We start from the raw sequence: 25,345 nt of genomic DNA on the forward strand, positions 1-25,345 counted from the left end.
TGCGACTGGAGAGATTCACTACAATTTTGAGCCACAGCTCCACGTAGTTTTGCGTCGTTTTTTAATTTATTGTCCATGTGTAATCATGCCTTTGTTGTTAGTTCATAGTAAATACAGCATATAGCAAATAAAGGGTCAGCTATACTTCCGACCAGCGTGGCTTGCATTTGTGTTAATCACCGAACCCATTTGTTAGTGCAGTATCTGTCTTGTAGCTACTAGGCATCTGTTGATCCGACTTTTCTCCCGATGGCTCGTAGTTGCCGTTTTCGGTACCTGCTGTAGCTAGCTTTTCTTTTCGGACATCATCCTGAGCATTCACCAGGGCATCGTGGGGTGGTGGTGGTCCGATGAAGGTTAGCAAAACCGGAAGCAGAATTAGTCCGTGGGCTGCGCCGACCAGCACGATGCACAGGTACATGCGGAAGTAGAAAATTTGGAAGATTTGCGACTTTGCAAACGCCAGCACGATGATGCCGGCGAACTTGGTTAGCGTGATGCCGGAAAATACTGAGCTACCGGTGCGTACCATAGCCTCCGATGCGCGTTCGATGCGGGTTCCATGCGTGTGGCGGTACGTGCGCACGATGTGCGAGATGAACTCCACGCCAATTCCGACGCTCTGTGGTTAAACATGAGAAAGGAAAACAATCGAGTAATAGTCGAAGAAGAGAAGCGGGGTTCAGCATACCATAACGAGATTTACGAGTGAGATGGCGTTGAGCGTGATATTCCAGAGCCACATGAGGCCCATCATGTTCAGTACGATCAGGAACACCATGCTAATGACAACAAGTGCCGAGAGGACATCAAGGCCTGTTATGAGGAATGTAACGACAAAGACGGCTGCTAGTGACAACCCCAGCGACTGAATTGCGTCCGGCCAGATGGTAAGATATTGCTCGTAGAAAACGTAGAAAACGCTGTAAGGGAAAATTTCCACGTTTGCCTGGCGCTCATCCAGCATCTGTTGTATATCGTCTGCAATAAGACGAGCTTGCTCCAGCGCAGTGTAAAACTGTCGCGACGTAACGGCCGTTGTGTGATAGCTCATAAAGTACGAATCCTGCACGTTAAGGTTGCCATCGTTGTCGCGCACAAAATTAAGCGCACGGGAGTATGCGGCACGACCTGCCTTGGCGCAGTTTTCGTCGGGTAGGTCGGACAAAAAGAACTCCATGAAGCGTTCAAACTGGCCCACCGTAGGTCTGATGCCTGTCTCATCGTACTCCCGCGGACACGACGGACAGCCAAAGACTGAAAAGTAATACATGCACGGTAGTTCAAGTTCAGTTACATGCGCCTTTGCATTGCATACTTACAATTACTAGGACAAAAAGAGTTGTCGGTAGGGTTGTATTTGCAGCACGAATCTATCGATAACCAATCGATATAGTCGTCTAGCCAGGACGATGCAGGCCGAGCGATGTGAGTGCTGCAATGTACACAAGTGAATGTGCGAACAAATGATTCTGGTTATGAATTTCAGCTTTGTAAATGACCTCCCACATCGTACCAGACTACTTACGTTTCCGGGTAGAGTGAGGCTTGGTAGAGCTTAGTTTGTATTGAATCGTCATTGCACAGAATGCCACCGCATACGAAGTTCTGATGCGACACAGCCGTATAGTTGAGACCGGGTTTCAGGACAAAGTAAACTGGTGGTCCCATCCAGAATAGTTCCGCCATGAAGCGGAAGTACTTGACGACGTGGGAGTCCTCTGCCATGGAGAGCTCTTGATCGAGCCCAGGCTCAATGTTCGGCACGACCATTAGGGACAGCGAACCCCATACGAGAAACAGTGCAAGCACACACAAACGCACGCGGTAGCGCATGATTAGAGGGACGTAAAATCGCTTGACGAAACGCTCCAACCAACTGTGGTCTTCAGGGAGATCGCTCCCTTCCAGGTTCTTGGTCGAGCGTATGCAGCACAGCAGATCCAGACGACCACTTTCGACACGTTTTTCGTCCAGCGCCATCAGGGCAACGAATGCCGTGATCTGTAGCACAAAATCTGCGAACAAGGCGACAGTCGCGTACCAGGCAAACGTATTAACAGCTGGCATCGGTGAAAGGGCCCCGATCGCAAAGCAGCAACATTCGCTTGCCGACGTGAGCAGGATTGAAGGACCGATTTGTCCAAGAGCTTCGCCGATAGCCTCAGCCGTGTCGGGCGTTTGGTTGCGATCCAGCCGATTGAATGCATGTACTAGCATGAAAATATTGTCAACACCGACTGCTAGCACCAAGAAAGGAATAACCTCAATGGTGAGCATAGTTGTTGCCAACTCGAGGTAACCGAAGAAACCGAGACTGCATGCGACGGAAGCTAGCACAACGGCAATGCCACCGATGGCGAGTATAATGCGAGAACCTTTGAAGAAATTACGGAATCCTCGTATTTTTCCCAAGGATATTGCGATGTAGATGAACATCACCACGTAACTTATGATAACAGTGTACATCTCCGCTTCCGACATCTCGTCGATGCCGTCCTCGATCGAACGTTCTGCACTGTAAGCGATATCCATCATCGGGTGCTCGAACTCTCTAAGAAAGTCTACAAATCGTTTCTCCCACTCTAGTGCTGGCCCCAGATCATCTTTGTTAGCCTTGTTTTCTACCAGAAAAGTTAGGATCACAGCGGAGGCGAGCCTGAAGTCAGGGTTTTCACCCGGCGGGGGATGTGGAAAGCCACCAACAGCAACACCAGGCTCGATCGGGCCTCCGTATGTGCCGAAACACGATGGTAAATAAGCGTTGCGGGTACAACCGTTGATTTTGTCCAGATAGTTCACCACGTATCCTTGCGGATCGGTACCGCTGCTGTTGAAGCTGGCCAGGTTATTTTTGAAGTAACCAAACACGCTTTGCACCGTGCACTCTGACAAAATCGTCTGCGCTCCGACTGCCGTCATCGGGGCGTAGCAGATGCGCTCCAGCCCGCGACCTTCCGATTGGCCGAGCTGCTCAATCGTCTGCTGCAGTTGAAAAACTTCTAAAAGGAACTCGCGGTCGTAGGCTGGTCCAAACGTAAGGTTTCCTTGAGCCGTCGGATGAATGAACTGTGGAAATCAATGTTATGTTTAAGGTGCGAGTTGAACCACAATTCAGTCCACCTCGGAATTACTTACGAAGTCCTGTTTCTTTGGCTTTATAAAAATCTGCTCTGTGCGATAGAACGGCGAAAAGCGCTGATCGAAGTAATCTTTCTCCTGACGCGATCGGCTGTCGGGAGCGGCCCACAACTCCACCGGGTCGGTAGTGATGATGAGATACTGTATGCCGAATGCTAAGCCACCGATTATCCACGAACAGATGGCAAGTACGAGCACCGGATTCCGCGCACAAACTGTGAATCATCCGATATGTGACGAGTAAAAAAAGATTGATAGAATTGCTCAGTGCTCGGTATCAGGTTGTTGCTGACGGTTGATAGACGTCCAACACTTACATGTTCCCCAGCGCTTGAAGAACATAACCAGAAACTGATTGACTCCTGGAAAGCCACCTAATGTTTTCGGAAAATCCGGCATAGGTTGTCTTCGCCCTCGTCTTGGATTGAGCAGTGAATATGTAATGCAGATCAAGCCCACACCCCCTATCACTACCGCCACGGTGAAAGTAACACCATTCAAGTCCCCAACGGTGAAGCCAGGATCTTCAGCTTGCGGGGGGTCACTGCTAGGGCAACTTTCGTCGCAATCGACACACGAGCAGGGGTACGAGTCTTCGTATGCCTCGTTGCAGTGTTTCACTTCTTGAGAGAACCGTGGCTCTGGTTCATTCAGGTACACATAGTTTATTTCAAACGGCACAAAGTCATTATCAGCGGCTCCCATATAATTGAACCAACGCTGTGGTGTACATCCGGTTGCTTCCCAAAAGCCACATCCCACATCCATCGCGTATTTTCCGCTCGAAGGCAGCACAATGCCCTTACATGAATCATACACATCCTCCACGTGCTGTTCGTCGATGCGGTACTCGACCCTTTCGACATAAGTATCTGAAGAGTCGTTAAAGGCCGTCATGAACCGACTCTGCTCTGGGTGGCATGCGAGGCTGCATATACTGTACAGCATGTTCTGTAGGCAGGTCGAGCAGCGACTGAACAGACCTTCCGCCTGTTGGAAGTTCTTATCCATCTCGATCACTTGCGAGGGTGCACAACAGACAGGTGTATCATCTGTCGGAAACATCCACTTACACCTTTTTCGCATGGTCGCTATAGCAGCTGCATCTTGTAGTGGCTCTGGGGCCTTATCCGTTGGACAATTTTGTTTGTGTATGCCTTGCTCTCTGCAAATGTCGTACATTACGCAGTGATATTCATCCTCACCTCGACATGGGGTCAGAGATATCAAAATCAGCAACAGTAGGGACAACGGAACCAGTTTGAATCCATTTCCGGTAGACGTCCATGTGGAACATTTCCTTTTTTCCATACACTTTGCACTTCTGTCACGGGACATTTTAAGTATAGCTCTCCGTGGAGCTCCAAACCCTCTAAATGCGAACTCAAAATTGACCGTTTTCACATTCACTGCTCAATTTATCAACTTATGGTTAAGGTATACTGGAAGCACTATAAATGCATTATAGAAATCGCATTTGAATCCACTAAACTGCCGCTTTCAAAGTTGATTGATGACCGCCAACGCAATGGCTCGTTCGGACGAAACGGCGGATAACAAGTGACTGCACCCAGAACCGAGCATTACCATGGATGTGTCGATACGTTATATTCAGGTCATCAGAGACTATCTGGTAGATTTGGCCGATTGACTAATTAGCGTTTTGGTCATGGGAAGCTGTTGATAAAGAAGTGTTTTCTGATAAGATAGACTCAATCTACTTCAACGGTGATTACCGGTCGTTAGACTGCTTCAGCTGACCAGGTGTTCGACAATCGGCTCAGTTTTATGCACTTGACGTGTAACTCGCTTCGCATCACTTTGAATTTCCTTCATTCCTATCTATCGATGAGTGTTGATGACTCTTCAGACGATTCAAAAGCAGCTTACTTTATACATTGTTTGTTAGTTGAACAGAAAATAACAAGAGAGAAGCGAGAAATAAACCTGCCTTGTCACCGTTTAGGGTCATCGCTATGGCATCGATATATACTACAGCTCTACCATATTAATGATTTGATATCTACTCTATTAATACAGTACTGTTCGGTCACCCTGCCATCGTTCGCGGCTATATTGGTGTCATACGGTGTGTAGTTTGGAAATTCCTGATTAGCACAAACCTCGTGGAACGGCAACTTTCTCGGTAGCTCAAGCCATTGTAACGAAATAACATTGTAATCATCAGCGTCATCGGTGTTGAGATTAACCAATGGGGCGGGTATTATTCAAGCACCTGCCGTGTAGGCGATTGGGGGTATCTAATCGCCAAGTCCATTCATTTCGCCCGGTGTTCGGCTTACCGGATGCGGCAAAGAGATTTTAGAACAGACATTTTTTAAATAATCGTAATCAATAATCATTCGAAATCAATCATCAACAATCTCAACACGTCGTGCAACTCCTTATCGATCCACATTGGTTTTATTACCCAAGCTTCGTCGGTTAAATTGCACGAACATCCATTTGATTTCAAACCCGTAATAAAAGGAGGAGTTATTTCAATAACACAATTGAGGGCCATTTTAAACCTCTGGTGGAACAAAAAATTCGCTTACATACCGGAACGCATTACGGAGGATGCAAAAGTTCACGTTTATTGCCGCACACTTGCCAATGCAGATATTAACCATCCCTGCTTTAAGCAATAAAAAACAACTAAAACCTCATATTCAGACACATATGTGTTGCAATATTGAAAGCAAGTTTTATAGATTACTAGGTTAAATGGCCCGGTTACACGCTCATGTTGATAAAGAATTTGTACTAACATCTAGTGATGTTGTGGTAAATTCAGTAAATCAAAGCCACAGCCCAGTTAGAAGAATGAACTTGTATCAAACTGTGAGAGGCTAACCCAAATTATTGTTTTCGGCTAAACTCATTGGTTCAGTCCATCCTGTGTAGTCTAATTTACAAGGTAACTTAACATGTAAACGTATATTAACCTGCAATCAACCTCCACAGTGTGATTAGATAAACTGTTATGTTCTTTTAAGCGAACAGTTAGAGTTTAAATATTTAAAAAGAATACATGTGTCGCGCTTTGCATAGCTTCAGGCGCAAATGAGAACCAGCTGGAAGAGGAGAATCTAGGACGGGCCTCATTCACGCTTTTCCCCAATGGGAAAAACACAAACGCACGACCTTGCGTAAATCTGTGACCAGCGGTTTACGCGTTTACGAAGGAGTTCGTAGGCCAAGCAAGCAATCCTTCACTCTTCAGCACCCGTGGTTACGATGATTGCAATCACGGCCATGGCCGTACCAAGTTATATACACACTATATAACGTAGCGGAATAGACGGCATTTTGACGCCGAGACCAAGGTTACTCATAAGGTTGAGTCGTATAGAACGATTTAACAGGTAAACATAGCGCCATCTTGGAATTTATGATAACTGAAACAAACATTCGTAATGAACGTTTGAATTCAATTTAATAACAAAACAAAAACAGGATGTAAAACAGATTTATACTAATCAACTGCTACCAACCATATAATTCCTGAATCATAAAATTGATTTGATTGGAATTTTAAGGAAAACTTCTCTGTGTGTCTACAGCACCTGGAAATTCTAACCTCAAAATTGGTGCAGTGCCTTTAATGTAAAGAGACATGAAAAGCTGTGGCGATTGCAGCCTGTAGCTACAGTAATCTTGGTCGATATTGCAAAAAATCGTAAAATAGCTTTTGATAATTTGCTGATACTCAAATTTTTCGGGAATCTTGCTTGGATGGTAAACAAACAACAACGCTCGAGAGCCAAACAAACCGATTCTTCAATTGCCTCCATTTTGTTCCCATGGAAAATGTTTAATAACCCTTTGGCCGTAGTGCGTCACCGATTTTTCGGCCAAATGTATCGAAGCTTCACCTCACGTACCTTCTATAGATGGACGCTGGTTTGAGTCCCCTATTTGTCTACTTACATAGTTGTTTAATTTCTATGTTGTTTATATTAATACTGTCAAAAGCCACGGTCGCCATATTCTTCAAAAGTACCTCTTTAAAAATCACCTCATTCAGTGTTTAATCATCTTGTCTGTCACCAAGCGGTCCTAGAGGACGTACGTGTCTCTCGTCGGTCGGCTGTGTGCGTGCAAGACAGATTTGCCGACCAGGCAGTCGGAAGCAGAACAGAACGGCTCAACACGTCAAGTGAAAATTGCGGTACTGCCCGCGTTAGAAGTGCGATTCTGCTAGGATAAGGAAAAACGGGAAGCATCTCATCGCAGCATCGCAGTTTTCTTCCGTTCGCGTGATTTGTATGCGTGCCGATATCAGCTAGTTTTTGGTTGATTTCTTTTCGTTTGCCTACAAACAGCGGCAGTGTCCAAACCAGCAGCAGTGCATCGCATCGCCGTGTTGTCACGATTCTTTATATTTTTTTTATTCGTGTACATATAACCCTCATGCCCTGCCCGCATTGGCGGTCCGGAAGAGGAAGTGTGGTAAAATTAGGCGATAGCAGGTGTGTGCTCAAATCCGAGCTACCTTTCACAGCTGTTTCACGCAGCTCGTTGGCGCCGTCTGCCGCCGTCTTAAATACAGCTCCTCGTAGTAAAGTGTCCGTACGCCAGCAGCAGCGCCAGTAGCAGCCGGTTTTTTGGTTTGGAGTCTCCGGTTTGTTGAGTCTGATCAGACATCGCCAGCGCGCATCATTCCTTTTCCCCTGCCTGCCGTGATCTGCGATACCACTTTTCCAAAGCGCTACTAGATACACAACAAGATACAATAATGGCCAGTGTAAAGATAGTTATATTCCAGTATGTAATGGTAAGTACAAGCAAAGGTTGCTAAACGTATTGCGCAAACAAAACATAAGTGCCTGTACGGTCCTGATATCCTCATTAGTGCGCTGCAATCACTGCATTCCCCACAGCTATTTATGTCAAAATCATTCTCAGGCAAACGACTCGAATATTGTCAAATTATTTAACAAAGCTCTATGATAATTGATCCTGCTAGCGTCAACAATGGGCAGTAAAGTAATCGTTTACCTTCCTCTCTTTTCTTTACCCCAGGTTGTGTACATGTTCTATAACCCCACGAATAGCGGAGCGGTCAAATTGACCAGCGAAAACATCGACATGACCCTCGGTGAGATTTCCACCATGTTTCTAGAACATACTAGATGTTGAGCTCTGCACTGTTTCACTCCTCCTGCGTACTATTTCAAAATAAAGCTTGCCCATGCCCCCAGAAGGAAAATAATATTTAAAGTGTGGCAAATAGCTAAAACATGTAATGATTGCGGGCATCAGATGGAACTGCTCGGTAGTCGGATGCCTCTGATATCGGCACCATCTGTCTCCGACAAGGCGAGTCAAATGATGGTCCTATTTTTTCCTATTCAATTCCCGTATCGCATATTTTGATAAACGTGTCACATGAAATACTCAATTCGTTTTATTGTGACAGGTGTTTCGGTTTGAAGATGTGCAAAGAGACACATGCGTTTGCAGGCAAGGGAAGCGGGCAATCGAAATAGATACGCAGTGAGGCTGTGGAAAGAGGTGAAAGCTGAAATGATAACGAATTACAACCGCTGCAAAACGTAGTGTCATTATCAAACTGGCGACACGCTCAAAGTTGCGAGTTGCGAGTGATTTATTGAGTTTCTCTTTTTGTTGTGTTTTTTGCCTTTTAGCCTCCAACGAACTAGTGCTGATAAACTTCTACGCCGACTGGTGCCGGTTTAGCAACATTCTGCAACCCATCTTCGATGAGGCGGCCGAAAAGGTAAGCCCCTTGTGGTGCCAATGGTGGCAGTAGAGTGTGGGTTTTTCTTTTCCCTGAGGCAGAGGCGTAAACCGGTTTCAATGGAGCACCGCTAGCATAAATTACCAGCAACAAGGAAATATGCTGATAAAATGCTATTGAAGGTTCTGGCTACAACCACATGCACAGCGGTCGGTCTGCAATCAGTACTTCAACCGTAATTCTGCAATCAAGTGTAGCCCAACGCCTACTATCAAAACAGCACGGTTTTATTTATTTTTATTTTCTTGATTAACAATCTGGAGCGTCATAAGGAATTTCCGACAGCTCTAACGTCAACGACTTCCGTCACCTTTTCCACCAGGTCCAAACAGCGTTTCCGGAGGCGGGCAAGGTGGTGATGGGTAAGGTCGATTGCGACCGAGAGTCGGCCGTGGCGGCCCGTTTTCACATCACCAAGTATCCGACGCTGAAGGTCCTGCGTAACGGACAGCCGACCAAGCGCGAGTATCGAGGTGCGCGCACGGTCGAGGCGTTTACCGAGTTCATCCGGAAGCAGCTGGAGGACCCGATCAAGGAGTTCCAAAACATGAAGGACCTGGAGCAGCTGGACTCAAAGAAGCGGATCGTGGTCGGATATTTCGATCGGCGCGACATGCCCGAGTACAACACCTTCCGGCGGGTCGCGACAAACCTGAAGGAGGACTGCCAGTTCCACGTGGGATTCGGTGACGTCGTGCAGGCCCTCCACCCGCCAGGTACGTTGCCTAACTGCCAAGAACTATGCACGTAGGTCGTTGTAACACTTAATATTTTCAATCACATGCGCACGGATCAAAAGGATACACCGCAAGTATGGATACCTTTTACTATTTTTCGCCTGAAAAGTATTATGAACCTTTTCGAACAATAATCAACGGAACTCCACTTATCTGATTGAACCTATTAAAAAAAACACCCCTATTTCATATACCTTGGAGTCTGAGCAGTTTAGAAACATGTCCGCCCTTTTTTAAATATTGATTTACTAGACAAGGAGCATTGAAAGAGTTTTAAAATATATTTAATGGTTTAAAATTGTGTTCGCGCAATAATAAACATTTTTTGCCTTTGCCTTTTTATCATACTATTTGTGAACCTATCGTAACAATTGGAGATATGAATCATACAATGATAGCTATTCAGCAGTTTACATGGTATTTGAAAGCATGTTTTGCAACATATTTGCATTCTAGTATTGATAAGTTTGTGCGTCTGATAACTTAACTATATCACGCTCAAACTCATTGAGTCACGAACTAATAGTTAATGGAAACAAACATGTTTACATCATCACTGAATCATTTGCTTCTTTGGACGCCGTTCTTTTAGGTCATCCGATCATCGTATTCCGACCGGACGTGGCGGTGTCGAATGAAAACGATGAAACGTACCTGGGCGATCTGCGCAACTTTGACGAGCTGAACATTTGGGTGCAGGAAAAGTGCGTCCCGCTCGTGCGCGAAATCACGTTCGAGAACGCAGAAGAGCTGACCGAGGAAGGCCTGCCGTTCCTCATCCTCTTCTACTCGCCGGACGATCTCGACTCGATCAAAGACTTTAAGGCAATCGTGCAAATGGATCTGATCTCGGAGAAACGTAAGAAAGCAAATGTCCAAGCACCATCGTTTGTGCACAGACGGTTAACTGCACTTTAGCTGATTTGACCTCTCTTCCTCCCGCCCCACAGAAAACGTCAACTTCCTAACGGCCGATGGTAAACGGTTCGCACACCCGCTCCATCATCTCGGAAAAACTCAATCCGACCTGCCGCTGATCGCGATCGATTCGTTCCGCCACATGTACTTATTCCCCAACTACAAGGACATCTTCGTGCCGGGCAAGCTGAAACAATTCCTGAACGACCTCTACAGTGGCAAGCTGCATCGGTTGGTGACTTGTTTTTCAAACTGACCTTTTACTACCCTGTTGTTTGAATTTTCCCGTTTTTCACTGTTAGGGACAATTTCATAGAAACAAGTTGACATCTTTCGAAATTCTCCTAACATTACTTCCGTCTCTGACACTTTTGTTGGGTAAATTATTATAACGATACTGATTTCAATCTCCTTCCTTCTACAGCGAGTTCCACTACGGTCCGGAGAAGGAAACCACCGTCGAGGCCATAACCAACGATGACAGCAAAAAACCGACCACGCCTCCGGAATCGACGTTTAAGAAGCTGGGCCCGTCAAAGAACCGCTACACGTTGCTGAAGGACGAGCTGTAGACGGTTTGTTGAGGAGGGCAGATATTGAGTTGGTCTACGCGTCCGTACGACCCAGCGACGGCAGTGCGTAACGGAGCTTCACTCACGTCTGACTGCGGGCGAGCTAGGGAAAGATGAAAAACGATATTGAGGCGTTAAGGAAGCATACGAATGAAGGCAGGAAATATAATGATCCCGTTGAATTAAGGAATAAAACAGTGTAAAGGTTACAAAGGAAGCCAAAACGGAGGTGCAGAACACACCCACTTGACCACTGTGTGCGGGTACATTCTTCAGAACGAGGGTGAAATAGAGAGTGATATGTGACGATCGATTTTCGATTTTGTTTAATGTTTGCTTCGTGTTTGTTTCACTTTCCTCGTTTTTTTGAGTTTCGCCGTGCTGTAGACAGGCAACAAATCGGCCCGAATTCCGGAGGTTGTTGCTTAATTTAGGCTGTAGAATGTCAACATAGTCAATCGAGAACGTACATGCTCCACGCGTACGTTGTAGGTGGATAATTTTAATACAGTTTGTTTTACTATTTTGTGTGAAGGTTGGACATTGTGGCAAGATTCTGTCCATGAAATGAGCAGGGAAAGCCTTTCCGGTTCGATGTAAAAGTACGAAAGGTTGTTTGATGGAGTATAAATTATTATAATTATTTTTTTATTAATCATAGTTCCCTCACCTTTCGTCTGGGTGAATCTATGCACAGGCCTGTTTTATATTTTGTTAATTGTTCTTATCCATTTCCAATAAGCTAAATTTAATGCTAGACAAAATATTACCATCTGCGCCGACTGTACCGGTTTCACATCTCAATTCTTCTTGTCTCTATTACGATATAAGCTATACACAGCAACACGAGCTTGCTACGTGCTATTTCGTTTCGTTAGTCACACTTAACTGTTTAGCCGCTTTACGCCACGAAAGCGGAAAGGTTTATCAGGCGTGCGAAGCGGAAAATAGGAAGTAATCGGCACACGTGGCTCAAGGAACTGAATTTCTGCTTGAGGTACTGCCCTTCTCGCCGTTAATTTTTTTTCCCAGGTTTGCCGCTTCAGTTTTGTGAGGTCTACAATTATAAATCCTTTAAAATAGGCTGCTAGCGCTTCCGATGAAAGTGTAATTCTACAAAAAAAAACCAGTTTACATACATTCTATTGCAAGATCCACTATCCAAGCGGCATAATCATGTGCAATCAATTTTCTCCGTATGTATCATTGAAAGAAATAGCAGCTTAAAAATTAAAAAAGGATATGATATACAACATTCATCGGAAATATCTTACCAGAAACTACTGTATGATATCTTTAACGGTTATAAAACTTCCTATGCTCTGACTGAGCAGCTTGATCAAGATCAAGTCGACTTCCTTTTTTAAATTTGGCCGTTACCTGCTACGGTTTGAGCTTTTTCCTCTGATCGTTGTTGAGTTTGTTTTGAACATATTGTTTTACGTACACTCATGTGCCTGCTATGATGCTGAAAGATGAAGGAACACATTAAAGTACAAAAAAACCCACCAGAGAACAATGAAGAACATTTACAAGGAAAAGTGTTTTTGAATAACCCATCATGTTATCAACTAAAATAAAAATTAAAATTTTTCACTAATCGTAATAGGCGTTACGATTTTTCAAAAATATTATCCTGTGAAAATAAATTAAGCTACTATGACCGTGGCTGATGATTTTCATTGGGATTGACAGAAGACGTGTAAATATAAACACTGATAAATCCAGTGAAGATTACTCATTTGCGATTAGTACATTCAAGTTAGGACATTCCGTATAACCTAGGCAAGATGAGATCGCTTCTAGTGATCTTATTTTTATCTACAATCATTTGGTAAGTCTCTGATTAAGAAGACATGATGTTGTTTGGCTGCGAAAGCGAAGAAAGCAGAGATAAGTTTCGTATCTAACGCAATTAATCTTCCACCCTTCGTAGTCATGGCGTGTTGGCAGAACCCGCTTGTCCGGACATTCATGTCTTCTTAAGGGATTATATTAAAATACTGACACAACTTCCGGAGCTGTCGTATCCCGTGTTTAGTCTTTGCACCAACAAAACGGTAGAGCGGCACTTTATGGATGCTAAATCGATGTACCAAAATGTATCGAAAGAACCGCAATGCCAAAAGTATCTCGATCACAACCGTATGAACGTTTTCGGGACAGTCTACAGCCAAATGACTGACCTTTGGAGCAAGGCGAACTGCGATGCATGCATCAATGCACCGAACGTGACGGCCGAGTTTATGGACTTGTCGAACAATCTTACAACCTGTCTCAACGTCAACCTTGCCGACCCATGTGCCAGCTGCGACGATGATTACCAGCGCGTCCAGCAATACTACGGCCGGATGCGCGAACCGGATCGACTCTGCTTCGACATCGAGGATCGTATGAACCAATCGCGCCGGGCCTGGTCGGTGCAGTATAAATGCTGCAAGGACAAGAAGCATTCGACGGTGGCGTTCTTCTCGATCGCCTCGGTTGCCTGCGCCATGCCGGTGGCGTTCTACTTGGCGATGCATTTGGTGCGTTTGCGAGCCGACTCTAGACGGTTAACGCTCACCGTCGACGATGGACCTCGTCCGGTGACAGCGCCGCATCGATCCGAACCAGTTTTGCCGTCGAGCAATCAGCACCGTGCAGCGGCCGACGTCGATGATGAAACCGAGAATTCCTCGCTCGAGGACAACGATACGGCAGCGTCCGGGTCGGGTGCGATGAACAACCTGAACCGAACCGAGGGTGATTTGGTTAGCTTTCTGGATTCCGAACGCGACCAATCGTTCAACAATTTGCCCGTGCCGGAGAAGGTGGTCGTCAAGCGAGATCTGCTCTGCGATGATGTCGATGATAACGACGACGAGGCGATCTTGAGTTAAATTGTTCTAGAAATTATTTCTACTCCAAATTGGTACCATGTGATAGAATTTGACACTGGTAGGATATAAGAATCGCCTTTATTTTTCTTACTTTTTAGATTTCATACAATATGAATTAAAGAAATAAAAGAACTGATCCAAAAATTGCTTGCGCAAAACCTTTGCTTGTACATAAGCATTTGGTTCTATTTGGTATATATGGAGCAATCATATATATGAAGGGGAATATTAAAACATTAAACAAGATGGAAATGGTGTCCTTTCTCATTGATGTCCTTGTTGCCAAAACGGCAACAGGCAGCCGCAGTTCGCGACAGTGTTTGACAGTTGCGCGTATTTCACACAAAGGTAATCAAAACAATCAACGCCCTTGGTCGGGGGGGCCGATATGTCTGTTGTTTCTGAAGCACAGACCATTTTTCACCGATAAGAACAGCTTGTTGGCCGTTTGTGAGTCAATCTGTAAAAACCCGATACGACAAGGGAAGGGAATTTGTTTTTCCACTAGAAGTTTTCGTAACCTTCACGCAAATGCATCGCCAACGACGCTAAAGTGTTCTACGAGTGTATTGCAACAAGCATCGGTACCCTCGTCGTGATTTAATATGCACCAGCGACAGATGGAAGAAACGTGTGCAGCATACGGTATGGCGGACGGTAGCAAATAATCAAACGAGTGCAATGGAACCATGAGACGTCGTGAATCGTCGTTTTACGGTGCAGGGCGTGCAGCGGGGAACGACTCGAAACGACCAGTCCAACATCTTTCCCCAGGAGAGGAAAAGAAAATCCCATTTTTTGCATACCACGGCGCGGAAGGGTGCGTAACATATTTTGCAAAACAGCAGCAACAACCGTAGTCGCTCAGGCGGTTCCTTACCTTTGGCCGGCATGCGGATACAGTACTGGATCGGCGTGATAGCGGCTGTCCTGTGTGCCGTGTCTGTGTATTCCCCGCTCTTCCTCTACCTGGTGCTGTTCGTCCTGTACTCGCTGGTTCTGATAGCAGTCGGTAGGTTAGCGATAAGACAGTTCCCTTTGTTGTCCATAGTTTAACATCACTTCGGTGACATCCTTTTCGCCCCCGTTTTAGCGGTGTTCGGTACCATTTATGTGCACTATAAACTGACTAACCGTGAGTCGGTGCCCTACCCGGATCATCATGGCCAAAGCTTGCAGTCGGAGGTGCTCTACAACGCAACCAGGTAATGATAATTCCACCAGGCGAAGGCATAGATATCTCAACACTCAAAATGAAACACACGAATTTAATCTGATACACAAATGTCCACCAATCCCCTGTTCATCAGAAGGTAAAATAAAATAAACTTGGACTTTAGGGATAAGCAAATGGTAAAATTTATCGATGTAGAGGTTGTACCATTTTCTTCGGTAGCGACCATTAATGTTTTTAGTGTTTAATTTAAAATTTGTCTATCTTGTTCTAGGTCACAACTTTTCACCGATAGTCCTTCGGGATCTCCTAAGGGAACGGCGGGTGGGGCTGGAGGCCGTCACGCAGGCAGTCCCAGTGGTGGCGCCGGTAGCGGTGGCACAAACGGTAACAATGGGGGAGGAGGACAGCTACCAATAGTGTTTGGACGCACGGTTGACGGGCTACTGCAGCAGATCATCGACAACACGATGCGCGATGTTGTTGGGCCGGCACTGGAGACGGTCGTGGCCAACCCACGACGCATTATTGAGCTGCTGCGCGAGGATATCTGGCTCGGGATTGAGAAGCTCCACGAGCGGGCCGGCCGCATCGATGCACCGAAGCTGATCGCGTGCGACTTTGTGCTAAAGGCGACACAGCACTTGCAGAAAATTCGCCAGTACGGTGGCGGCAAAGAGGAGGAGCACGGGCGGGACGGAGACGGTGGCGTCCTGACCGCCTCCTACCTGGCCACGACCGAGAAGGAGCTCGAGTTCCTGAAGAAGATCTGCGAGATACTGATCATTTTCCTGCTGCCGCGCGGCTACTCCCTGTCGCCGGTGAAGGATCTGCTGAGCGAGGTGGTGTCGTACCGGGTGCTGCATCCGGCGATTCGCTACCTGACGTCGCCGGACTTCATCAACCAGCAGATCGTCGAGTGCATTGAGACGAAGCTGGTGGCCGTCGCGATACAGAAGCGCAGCCACGAGTACGCGGCCAACTTCGAGGACTTCCTGCGCATCATCGACATGACGCAGACGGCCGACGAGCTGCACTCGATACGGGCGAGCATTGTGAGCGATATCCTGCAGGCGACGACGATGCAAAACATGCAGCGGATGCGTGGTGCCCTCGGCGATGGTGGTGACGATGCGAGTGACCAGCAGCATCATCCGCAGCACCATGCAGCCGGCGGTGAGCTTACGGCCGCACTGAAGCTGAAAAAGTACATCCAGCAGCTGTCGTTTGCCAAGAGCCAGTGCGAGAAGTGTCTGACGAAGCTCGGCTGGGAGGGTAGCGTCAGCAACGACGTCGACCTGTCGATCCTGGACATCCTGTCGACCGTGGCGGGCCGCCGCCAGCTGACGGCGTTCCTCGAGCCGATGAATGCCGGTGCGCTGGTCGGTTACTACACGACCGTCGAGGAGCTGAAGCGTGCACCGCGCTCCGCTTGGCACCAGCTGGGGGCCGAAATTTTCTACACCTACATTCGGGCTCCGAACTCGGAGATTCCGCTGGACAAGGCGACCCGTAAGCGCATGGAAGCGTTCATGGTGGGCGATGCCGGGGGGCTGGACGTGTTTTACGAGGTGCAGCGCGATTGTTTGGCACTGCTGGAGGATAAGTACTACCAGCCGTTCCTGCTGAGCGACGAGTACGCCCGTCTAAAGAGTTCGCTGACGCAGGCGGAGTTCAAAGAAATGATCATCACGTTCGGTGGTGAGGGTGGTGCGGCGACTGGCAGTCAGGACAGCCAGGACAGCCAGGAGAGCGCCTCGAGCAGCTCGTCGACTGTCCCACCACCCTCCGCTACGGTTCCGGCTCCGTCACCGAACGGAAGCGGCGAGTACAGCTACAGCGCCACCGATCCCGCCCTGGCCGACCTCAGCAATCACTCGCAGTACGCACGCAACAAGCTCGATCAGCTGGATGAGAAGCTCGCGAACAAGCAGCAAGCGCTCGAGGCACTGAAGCAATCGCTCAAACCCGACTCCAAGCTGCTGCTGATGCTCGAGCGAGAGATCGAGTGGCTGCGGGGCGAACGCCGCCAGCTGGAGTCGCACCTGTTGCGCACGGAGGTGTGGAGCGAGTACTTGGGCCGATGGCGCGCGATCGTCGAGAGTGTCGACTTTTCGGACGACCGCGAACCGCCCCAGTTCATGATCGTCGTGCAGGTGGACGAAATGAACGACTACGGTGGTGGGGGCAGCGGCGTCGGCAGCGGCAGTGGCGGCGGCGGGGATGCGGTATCGGGGCTCGACGATACGCTCGGCGTGGCGACGGCGCTCGAGGAGACCGATAGCATCTCGACCGGGTGGGTCGTGGTGCGATCGCTCTCCCAGTTCCACACGCTTCATCGAAGCCTGCGGCCATTGTGCGCCGAGCTGCGCCAGCTCGATCTACCCTCAAACAACGCGTTCAAGCTGTTCCTGCTCAAGAATGACCGGGCGCTGCTCGAGAAGGCCAAAGCGCAGGTGCAGCGCTACCTCAGCTTCATCCTCGAGGACGATCATCTCAACCAGAGCGAACCGGTGTACGAGTTCCTCAGTCCCAGCTCGGACCGCATGAAGCAGGGTGGTGGTGGTGGAACGCTAGCCGGTGGCACCGGCGGTGGTAATCCGTCACCATCGAAGAAGAGCTCCAAGTTTTCGCTCGCCACCATCTTCCGCGGCAACAGCGACAAGCTGGAGCAGTTCTGGTCGGGCGGGTCGCCAATGCGGTCGCCGATGCACGGCGAATTCACGCCGGACGATGCCGACCAGGTGTCGCTGTACCTCGGTGGTGGCGGAAGTCAGTTCGCCGGCACCTCCAGCAGCAGCTCCTTTTTGCCTTCTACGACACCCGGGGGCGGCACCGTGGACATCACCGCCGTGGAGCCCCGGGACTCGATCGCCGAACCACTCTACACGCTGCTGGGCGAAATCTTCGACCTCGGCGGAGTGTTCCGCTGGCTGCGCAAGAGTCTCATCTCGTTCGTGCAGATCACCTACGGGCAGACGATCAACCGGCAGCTGCGCGAGTCGATCGCGGCCCTGTTCGAGGAGCCGATGCTGCACACGTACGCCAGCTCCGTACTGCGCACCTTCTGGCCCGGTGGCGGTACGCTGCAGGTCAGTGGCGCCACCGTCCGGTTGCCGTCGGCCACCGAGCGCACCGACGACGAGCGCGAGATGACGATGGACGCGGCCCGTACGCTGCTGCAGGACAACATACCGGATCTGCTGTGCAGCCTGATCGGGGCGCAGAACGCACGCCAGGGTGCCATGAAGCTGTTCGAGGCGTTCCAGAATCCCCTCTACAACAAGCAGCTGTTCTACGACCTGCTCGAGTCGCTCATGCTCGAGCTGTTTCCCGAGATACGGCAGCTGAAACCCCCGGCCACCGCAACCCAGCCGCGCGAGTACCACCATCAACCGACACCGCACTCGTTTTCGCCTTCCTCACCACCGACCCCCTCGACGCCGGCTACTGGCTTTGGTGGATCTCCAGCGTTTGCCACGGGAACACCGACGAGAGGCATATCATAATCGGGAACCGCGCGAGGGTACCTCCAATCATCCCGCCGAAATGGCTTCTTACTTACAACGCTAGTCCTATGTTACTCCATAATGGTCGCAACCAGATGCTTTTTATGTGGTGGTATTACTTTTAATCGTTAGCAGAATATTGCTATCTTTGCTATTTACTTTTCGATAACTTTTATTACGATTATTACAGCTAATTATCTACCTTTGGTGATGGTGATGGGCTTGCCAAAAACGAAGACGATTGAATTTCCACCGGAGAATAATGAATTTGATACGGATTTAGATACACGAGGCTACAAAAGTAACGTTCAACACAAGATGTGATGTGAGATGTGAGGTATTTTATTTTAGTTTATTTTGTTAGTTGCATTCGTTTTTATTATTCGATTTAGTTGATACATTTTAATGCGAAACAAATCACGTTTCGTAACGTAAATTCGCATTTTGAATTCTTAGCTAGCAATCAAGGCATAGTCCTTTATGCCACCAACCATTAACTGAACGGCGTATAGTGGGCCTAGAATTCACTAGCCGTAACATTCTAGCAGCATGGACTGTCTCAATAAATTTGCAGTATTGTACAGAAAAAGCAACACACGAGCAGATTAGCAAGTGGTTATTAGGTGTCTGTTTAAAAGTGCGTGGTGCTGTGCGCTTCGGTAACTGTGGCTATAGTAGTTTTAGACCCTGTCGGCTGGCGACATTCCTACCGTGCACAAAAAATAGTATTGTGGAGCACAGCAATTACCGGTATAAGTTAATCTAGTTCTTTTCGGCTCTCTTAAAAACAAAACTATTGAATTTCATTCGCTACTTTTAATTTCGTATTTTAATCTTATTATTAATCTTTCTTGTTTTAAGATTTAAAGGTGTTAATAACCGACTTTTTGTGATCGGCGAATGGCGTGTTCGCACCGTAGCGCCCGTATTTGTGCGTGAGTTCTATCTTCTATGATTAATTTTCTATTTCACGCTGGACTGCCTACGAAACTACTGTATTTATCTGGAATTTAATGGTTGAATGGGTGAATTAATGTGCAAAGAATATCAAGGAATAATACCAAATAAAGGATATACAGAAATCTATTTAAAAAAATCACCACGTGCGATGTTACACATCTTGTGTTTTAGGAGAAAAGCTCGCATTTGGACTATTTCTGTTGCCTACCCCTTACTTACCTTAACCTGAACCGTACTTATGTTTCTTTTGTTTGTAAACATACTACATCCTGTTTTTCATCTGCAGTTCATTCCAGCTGTTGGCGAATATCCTTCTTGTGAATGCTCCTTTAGCATCACGCTGTTATGCCTACTTGATGGCGTCGTCAATCGATAAAAACTCTAGACCAAGCTCATCCTCCGGCATCTGAGAATGAACATAAATTTCAAATTAAACTATAAAGTTAGCAAATAGGACTAAACACTATGTGATAATCTAATTAGCACTACACTAAGGATCTAATTAGAAGTATCCTTTGATTATCTTTGTTTTCTGCAGGAGGTTCGGAATCTCTCTGACCTCCTCCCTTTTCCAATCTTTGTATCCCTTCGTCTCCCATATCCTGTTCATTCCTATTATTTTAAGTTAATCCTTGCTCATATAGCAGTGTTATTAATACATATAAATAAATGTCAATGTTGGTACAGGATTGAGAGAGTCGAAATTTAAATCTCCGTCCGTCTAACTGGGTGCATCCTTATCGGCCCGGAACGGGAGCTGGGTGCGGAACGGATTGCCCATCGCTAGTACGGATCGGAGCTGTCAGTCATGTTGGGAGATATTCACAGTTTGATCCCTTCTACCCAGGCTTAGATTGTTTTGACAAAAAGCTACTTGCTGGAGCAGTGTTAAATCATATACTGTTACTATATATGTTCGTTGTGTTACAAAATTTCTTAGGATAGTAAAAGAAGAAAGATAACGTTCGTTAGGTGAGGAAACGGATGCATAATTTGGCTTCGCCGATTGTGATTCCCCGATGCGGTGGTCAACCCGCTCCGATTCGATGCAGTGACTCGATGTTTTACGAACATTTTGCTAGTTTTAAAGCTCGACTTCCACGGATTCGATTTTCCAGGTGTTCGTCCAGAGCGCGGCAGCTCCTCGCACTTCAGGCACTTGCACCCGGAAGGGCAGGATGAGCTGCGGAACGGTCGGTAAGTGTGCGGCGGCGCTTGCCCTGGTCCTGGCACTGTGCGCCACCGTCGTCTTTGCTCGACGTCATCACTTGGAAGTTCGGGTAAGTGCGTTTGGGTGCTTTTGTGCATCGCGCCAGGATCCGCTAACAACTTCCCTGTGCTCCTCCCCCCAAAAGGATGACTTCCGGCGGTACATTCTCTTGAGCACGTTCGGGTTCTACGCGGGCGGAGTGCTCGATGTGCAGGTGTCCCATTTTCGCGTCGATCGGGGCACCGAATCCAATGTGGTAAGGTTTCGGAGTTTTGGCCACCCGCTTTGTTTCATCCATGTTTCTTTTGTCGCTAGTTTGGTCTCTCGCTGGACAAAACCATGTCCGACTCGATGAACCCGTACTTGGATTCGCATCAGGATAAATGTATCCTTACCGAACCGGTCAGTGCCCAGAGCAATGGGCCAATCGTTTTCTTCAAGATGGATCTCAAGAACAACGTGTAAGTTGACCAATAGAACCTGATTTCGTTCTCTCCGCTTTATTTCGTGTGCTCTTTTCTAACCGTTATCTATATTGATATCAGTGTGAACGTGAGCTGCTCGAAGGAGTGGCAAAACATACACCTCTACAAGGATCGCAGCGGCGTACCGGCCCTAAGGTCCAAGCGGCAATCGTTTGCGAAGGTCAGCGACTCGAAATCGGTGTACATGCAGCGCCGACGCCGGGCCGCTTCGAACGTGTTCCCCAGCAATCAGGAGGACACCGACGAAGGGCTCGACGTGAGTGCGTCGACCGTGTGCACCAAGTTGACACTTCCGCTGGAGCGCAAAACCGAGGACGACTTCTATTACTACAGCTTTCACGTACGTTTGGTTTGCCGGCAAAGGTTACTCGAAGTTGCACTTCTAACCGGTGCTTTTTTGCTCTCTCTCCTTTAGTTTGCCATCTACGTCGCCACCAAGCAGGAGGAAGGGTTGTACAATCTCTACTTCCACAGCTGCCCGAACTACGCGCCGAGCAACTTGTACGAGCTGAACTTCAACGTGGACATTGAGGAGAAGAACAGTGGCAACTATCTGTCCGCCGGCGAGATGCCGCTGCCGGCGCTCTACTTCATGATGTCGCTGCTGTTCTTCCTGTCCGGCCTGTTCTGGTTGTTTATTCTGCGCAAGAGCCGACACCCGCTGTTCAAGATACACTACCTGATGGGCGTGCTGGTGTTTCTCAAGTCACTGTCGTTGATGTTCCACTCGATCAACTACCATTTCATCGAGGTGCAGGGCGAGCACGTCGAGGCGTGGGCCATCCTATACTACATCACCCACCTGTAGGTAAACGGTATTGTACTTATAGATCTTTTTTTAAACTAGAACCATACTCTCAATCTCCAGGCTCAAGGGGGCGGTGCTGATTATTACCATCGTGCTCATCGGCACCGGCTGGACGTTCATCAAGCACATCCTGGCGGACAAAGACAAGAAGCTGTTCATGATCGTCATACCGCTGCAGGTGCTGGCGAACGTGGCGGAGATCATTATCGCCGAGAGCGACGAGGGCGACAAGGAGTACAGCACCTGGCGGGACATCTTCATGCTGGTCGATCTGCTGTGCTGCGGCGCCATCCTGTTCCCGGTCGTCTGGTCGATACGGCACCTGCAGGAGGCGGCCGGGACCGACGGCAAGGCAGCGATCAACCTGCGCAAGCTCAAACTGTTCCGCCAGTTCTACATCATGATCGTGTGCTACATTTACTTCACTCGTATTATTGTCATTCTTCTTAAGGTGAGTAAATAAGCTTCAACTGAGTGTAATCACACAAAGATTGTTTCCCCATTTCGATAAGATGAGGGTTATTTAATGATTCAATTTTTTAAAATAATGTCAGGCCACTCGTTCGAATAGCTTGGATTTTGATTACCATTTTAAAACGAAATTACGGTGAAGTGTTTTAATAACGAATGTTTCTTATGTTATGTGTGTGATGTTCCGCAGATTACCGTCGCGTTCCAGTATGCCTGGCTAGATGAAATGTTCAAAGAGATGGCCACGTACGTGTTCTTCGTGCTGACCGGCTACAAGTTCCGGCCCGTATCGCAGCATCCCTACTTCTCCGTGCACGGCGACGATCCGGACGATGACGGCGACGATGGCGAGGTGGAAATGTAAGCTAAACGCTCGCTCCCCAGTGCTTCCAGTTTAATTAGCAAACCAACCCCTTCTTTTGCAGCCTCACCCAGTCCGGTCTGACCGAGGGCATCGGTAAGGTGACCAACCGTTCCCAGCCATCGCTGGCCGCCGGTTCCGCGACGCTGGTCGAGTCGCACGACGAGGAGCGGGAAATTTTGATCAGCAAAAGAGAGTCGTCACACGAGTACGACTAAAGGCGGACGGGTGATTTCTATATATACAAACACATTTTTTATTATGCTGGAGGGTTTTGCACGGAACGCCGCGGATCGAACGATGGACAGCGTCAACGTTCGCCCTCTCCATTTCCCAAGCTGCCTCAAGTAGCAACATTGTTTTTGTTTTCTTGTTTCCATTTTCCAATAATACTTTTTACTACTACACTGCTGAAAATAATGCATGCAGGATCAGAGACAACTTTCAAACAAACCTGTAGAATAAATTTATACTCCACGAGCTAAAGCCAAGGGACGCTTCTTCTTGACTAACGAATACGAATCGCAAAAGGCAACATTCTGTAATCCATAAATGGAAAAGAATAATTACTTTAGGCTGCAATTTAAAAAAAAAACACACACACGTACACTGGCGATTTGCGGGCGAAGAAAATACTAATCGGAGAGCATGTTTTCGCTTTTGTTTTGTTAGATCGCTCTACTTTAGTTCCCGTACGTTCCCCTTTACGCCCTTTCGTTTTCGCTTTTCCGATTCTTAACCTCTCCGAGTGATAGATCATTTCCATTTCCAACAACGAACCTTAGCTGTGATCTGTCGCCGCCACCGCACGCTGCCGCCGCCGTCACCGTCGCCTTCAGGCAGAGCAAAGTATCCAACATGCAAAAACAAAACAACAAAAAGCGTAAAAAAATAACTTACTCTTAGAAAGGACCACAGCAAAAAGGAACTAAAACTAAATATAAGATCTAGAGGACGCAGGCCGTGGATATAGCAAAGAACACGGGCCCCACGGTGTTGCACCGAGCTCTGCCAAGAGCCTGTCAAGTGAACTACGAAGTAACTATAAGGATAAGTAGAATTATATGTTTAGCCTGTAAAAGCAAACAACTAGCGAAAGCAAAAATACACCACCACCACTGATTAATAGTATTTCACTACGTAAACGATGGTCTCATTTGTTGGTTTAGTTTCCATTTATCATTTTGCCCTCTAGAGTTTCTTTCACGTTATAATTACAACCGAAACCGGTAGTTTGGTGTATGTACAGTTTTGTTTTTAAATACACTTGTGTATATAATATATATATATATATATATATGTATATATTTCTCCATATGTACAACTTCGTACAATACGATTGTATATTACGAGCTTTGTTCCAAGATAACAGGTTCGCTTTCCGCTCGTTAGTAGCTACCAACGATCCCTTTAGTTGGTAAGTTTACCCAGCCTGATTGTGTTCCACTCCTTTCCATTCCATCTACTTGAGCACCCCTCCTGCACGGTCCCGTGGTGCGCGTACTGGAGATAACCATCGTCTACACCCTGCTTCCCCCGTCCGTCACAAACAAATCTCGTACAAAGTTACATCGAACAAACATGTACCATGCATTGGTTGGCTTTTTGTGTGGGGCTTGACAATTACTGCCCGGTTTGGAGGCCGGGATTTAAGAGAGCAGGGGGGGGGGGGGGGGAATCGGGAAACAGTGAGGGCATGAGCGTTTTAATTGTCACACTGGGTCAACATCGATCACAAGTTACATACACATACTCTTTGGCTAGCGCTAGTCGGTTACAGCATTGGAACAAAAGTGCATTTTTTGCTCATTTTGCGATATGGTTACAGTTCCGATCGTACTTTTAATATACGTACTGGGAGACTTTCTTGTGAGACAGAGTTTGTTTTGCTTGTGAAAATGCGTATTTATTGATTTGGTTTATTAAGCGATTAGTTGTGTGGGCTTGTTTCACCTTTACAATCGGCTTTTAATACGCCACACTTACAATAACCATCTCGATAGCTTTTTCCTTTCATCAAAGGGGTTTTCCCTTTCCGCAGTCGAAACGTTTCTCACCATATTTCACCGAAATTCACCTCACTCTTGGTTGCGATTTGGATTATTCTTCAAACCCTACTCTCAAATAATTATCATTGTTTACGATTTTTCTTTTTAAATTCTATTGTTTTGTTTCCTGATCCGACCGAGATTAGTTATAGAATAATTATAAAAAACTCTGATATACAATCTGGTTCTGCAAGCCCTGCATGCTTCATTCAGTTCGCCTTGTTTGCTTCTAGCAATTTGCGAAGTCTTATTGTGAAATATCAATCGGCGTCGTAGAAACTCTACGTTTGGAAGAAAACAAA

General features: G+C 47.2%; 5 protein-coding genes across 5 annotated transcripts; 4 read left to right on the forward strand and 1 right to left on the reverse strand.

Annotated features, from left to right (window-relative positions):
* Positions 1-172: 172 nt before the first annotated feature.
* On the reverse strand, positions 173-4,479 carry LOC131290510 (NPC intracellular cholesterol transporter 1 homolog 1b). The gene is made up of 6 exons (XM_058319661.1): positions 3,459-4,479; positions 3,139-3,356; positions 1,529-3,069; positions 1,323-1,435; positions 692-1,257; positions 173-622 (listed from the first exon to the last, which is right to left on the reverse strand). Exons 1-6 carry the CDS (start codon positions 4,477-4,479, stop codon positions 173-175), a joined length of 3,909 nt encoding a protein of 1,302 aa, XP_058175644.1.
* Positions 4,480-7,469: 2,990 nt separating this feature from the next.
* Positions 7,470-12,294, forward strand: LOC131291435 (endoplasmic reticulum resident protein 44). The gene is made up of 7 exons (XM_058320644.1): positions 7,470-7,921; positions 8,170-8,245; positions 8,796-8,887; positions 9,231-9,624; positions 10,238-10,504; positions 10,596-10,794; positions 10,988-12,294. Exons 1-7 carry the CDS (start codon positions 7,883-7,885, stop codon positions 11,133-11,135), a joined length of 1,215 nt encoding a protein of 404 aa, XP_058176627.1. The 5' UTR covers positions 7,470-7,882; the 3' UTR covers positions 11,136-12,294.
* Positions 12,295-12,925: 631 nt separating this feature from the next.
* Positions 12,926-14,017, forward strand: LOC131290511 (uncharacterized). Its single transcript, XM_058319663.1, has 2 exons — positions 12,926-12,969; positions 13,072-14,017. The coding sequence occupies exons 1-2, from the start codon at positions 12,926-12,928 to the stop codon at positions 14,015-14,017; spliced, it is 990 nt and encodes a 329-aa protein (XP_058175646.1).
* Positions 14,018-14,381: 364 nt separating this feature from the next.
* LOC131290475 (sorting nexin-25-like) lies at positions 14,382-18,885 on the forward strand. Its single transcript, XM_058319623.1, has 3 exons — positions 14,382-15,029; positions 15,111-15,222; positions 15,466-18,885. Exons 1-3 carry the CDS (start codon positions 14,909-14,911, stop codon positions 18,698-18,700), a joined length of 3,468 nt encoding a protein of 1,155 aa, XP_058175606.1. The 5' UTR covers positions 14,382-14,908; the 3' UTR covers positions 18,701-18,885.
* Positions 18,886-20,820: 1,935 nt separating this feature from the next.
* LOC131290788 (protein GPR107) lies at positions 20,821-23,536 on the forward strand. Its single transcript, XM_058319963.1, has 8 exons — positions 20,821-20,940; positions 21,016-21,126; positions 21,186-21,331; positions 21,416-21,695; positions 21,771-22,159; positions 22,224-22,614; positions 22,825-22,994; positions 23,060-23,536. Exons 1-8 carry the CDS (start codon positions 20,839-20,841, stop codon positions 23,211-23,213), a joined length of 1,743 nt encoding a protein of 580 aa, XP_058175946.1. The 5' UTR covers positions 20,821-20,838; the 3' UTR covers positions 23,214-23,536.
* The last annotated feature ends 1,809 nt before the right edge of the window (positions 23,537-25,345 follow it).

The sequence above is a fragment of the Anopheles ziemanni genome, chromosome X, assembly GCF_943734765.1.
Source record: "Anopheles ziemanni chromosome X, idAnoZiCoDA_A2_x.2, whole genome shotgun sequence".
NCBI classification, from domain to species: Eukaryota; Metazoa; Arthropoda; class Insecta; order Diptera; family Culicidae; genus Anopheles; species Anopheles ziemanni.